The sequence below is a fragment of the Trachymyrmex septentrionalis genome, unplaced genomic scaffold (assembly GCF_001594115.1).
Source record: "Trachymyrmex septentrionalis isolate Tsep2-gDNA-1 unplaced genomic scaffold, Tsep1.0 scaffold89, whole genome shotgun sequence".
NCBI lineage: Eukaryota > Metazoa > Arthropoda > Insecta > Hymenoptera > Formicidae > Trachymyrmex > Trachymyrmex septentrionalis.
Genome location: NW_017306081.1, coordinates 457,669 through 460,495, shown reverse-complemented (window position 1 = coordinate 460,495; position 2,827 = coordinate 457,669). Strand labels below are relative to the sequence as shown.

The 2,827-nt window shown below is 27.2% G+C and overlaps 1 protein-coding gene across 1 annotated transcript in view; it reads right to left on the bottom strand.

Annotated features, from left to right (window-relative positions):
• Window positions 1-2,827, bottom strand: part of LOC108755570 (transmembrane protein 26) — a 33,187-nt gene that overhangs the window by 23,774 nt on the left and 6,586 nt on the right. The window contains exon 2 of the mRNA XM_018498655.1: window positions 1,538-1,715. Within this exon, the coding sequence (XP_018354157.1) occupies window positions 1,538-1,715 (178 nt within the window). The remainder of the gene's footprint in view (window positions 1-1,537; window positions 1,716-2,827) is intronic.

Sequence of the window (2,827 nt, the reverse complement as noted above, 5' to 3'; positions counted from 1 at the left end):
AGCTAAACGTTAATAATTAGCAGGTAAATAAATAAATTCAAATTATTAAAAAATAATATTAATAATAAAATAAATGTCAAAGTAAACGCAGCGAGATAACCAAAATTATTCTATATAAATAAAATTATTTGTTTTAATAATAATATAGGTTGCGTTTTAACGACATTGACGACACGTAATTTTCAGGTATTCTAGTAAAGATATACAGATTAGAATATTTTTTTTTGGAAACATATTTTGAAGAAGGAAGATTATATTATCTTTTAAATCCTTGCCTTTTCTTTTCAGACCTTTGCTTTCAATAAATCTGAAAATAAAATATACTACAAAGAATCAATTCTTTTATAATTATAAAGAATAAAGAGAATAAATTAATAGATTGTAAAACTTATCTGATACGATTGTGAAGAGAAATCTTTAACAGTTTAAAAAAAGATATCTTTTATACTATATTAATCTCAACATACACACACACACACACACACACACGCGCGCGCGCGCGCGCACACACACAGAGAGAGCCTCAATTGTCAATCACATTTATCAAAGTCAAAATTTTGACGATACTGTTCACAAAGTAAGCAGCTGTCATTATGAGAAAACAAATCAGCATCGTGGAAAAAAGGCAACAATAAACTTCGAGAAATGCGAGTAATTGTCTTAACATCTCCTTTTTTAGAAAAAATTTGAATTAATTAATATTTTAAGATTTTCATTAAAAAAATCAAGTTGACTTTATAATGATCCCTGAGCTGAATTTGATTCCATAATGTCCTATTTGAACGTAGAATTTTCTGTTCTTTTCATTTCTAGAGTCAAAAATAAGAATTTCCAAATGACACCAGTTATAAGAATTGCTTGGCGGGTGATTAATATAATATTAACGTGATCAAACGAAACGTTTTCAGCGATGATCTGCTAATGACCTTCAAATTGCATAACTTGTAAAGTATTTAAAGAAAATGTATTTTATTATAGAGTTTTGAAAAGATCCTGCTATATGAACATTAGCTATACGAACGTAAAATAAAGAAGCAGTTTCCGTTAAAAAAATTTTAAGTATTCTTGATCTGACTTTATATAAGAACGTTTTCTCTAGGTCAACCAAAGTCACTTTTTTTCCCCTTAGTATCTGAGCAACTTTTGTATAAAACATTTTTTCGTATCTTTTATATTTTTTGAGATATTTTAATGTAAAGTGACTCACTCTATCACGTAAAATGACTTACTCTATATACTCTATATAAAGATGTCATTTTTACAAGGTATGACATATTAATTTTTTTCAGTAATACGGAATATTAAACGTTACATTTGTAAATTTGTGTAAATAGAGGAAGATCTGTAGAATATAAATATTTTTCCGTAAATTAATTCAATAATGCTAAAAAAAAAACTATTAAAAAATAAAGGCTTAAGTGTATATCGTTTTACCCCAATCATCTTAATTTATAAAAATTATATATTAAATTTTCATCAAATTTTATTTAAAGAATTATTATATATATATAGTATTAATATTAAAAATAAAACGCACGCCTAGAGCTTCTTCCAGATGTTTTAAGTCATCAGCTGCCAGATTAGATAAATCGATATTCTCCGATACATTGATATTCGTTCCTCGAGATTTTAGCCTTATGTCTACTTTATCCAGTTCTAACAACCAAATTGCAGGTACTACACTACTAAGATATAAAAATACAGATGGGCAGAACCTGGAAATATAACAATTTTAATAAATAATACAACAATTGTAATATAACAATTGTAATAAATAATAAATTCTTACATTACATCTGTTTCAAGTTACATTAACATTAAAAGTAGATCATAAAAAATATTTTTGTATTATTATTCCATTTTATCATTGTGAAAAAATACTATTGGATTATGAAAAATTGTCTAAACAAATAGTATACAATATTCTATTAAAATTATTTCAAATTATGTTTTCTGATACTTCGACTTCCTAATCGTATGTTTTCTGATACCATAATTTTCTTATAATCTGACTTCTAACAGTTATATTCGCAAGTCCGAAAATTTTTTCCATAAAGTTATTAACATTTCTTTTATATCATGTTTTTGATTTTTATATAAATTAAAATTTCTAATATCATTGTTTATTTCCTTAATATTGTAGTTTCATATATGTACATAAGTGCAACTCACATTCTCTTCTTAATACTGCTTTTTAAATTGAAATTTTTAAGATAAATATACACTAGCGCTCAAAAGGTTTTTGATAAATGATCTTCACGGGTAAAGTTGGTAGTATTAACCCGGTTTAATTGTTAATTAATTGTATCATTGGCGATAGAGTATTAAGGCTCCTGAATAGTCGCGGAGGCTATATTGGAATTGTGACGTCATAGGCGAGAAATACACGTTAATTTATGCTGCATGCCATTTGTAAATAAAGACAATTTCGGACAAATTTAAATGACGAGATTATTTTAAAACATTTGTAAAAATGCAGAAACTGTTCTTTTCTCCCTTAATAGTCAATAAATGGTCATAAAAGGCAGGTAAAGTGTGCCTCAATTCGGATAGAAACACATGGTTTAACAGCTGTTAAAACGAATAAAATATATACTTTTACGTATAAAATTCCAAGATAAGTGTAGTTTCTGCCCATTTTTAGGACTTTCATAAATATACAAGATCACATTTTCACAATTAAACAAGTAATAACGAAATGGCAGCACAAATTTTGTCATCATTTTTCCATACTTATAAGTTCAGCCATTTATGTGGCGAGGCGCTGTAATACACACATAAGTACGAGCCCATATACATATGCTCGTTTTCGGCGCGTCGAAAGCAC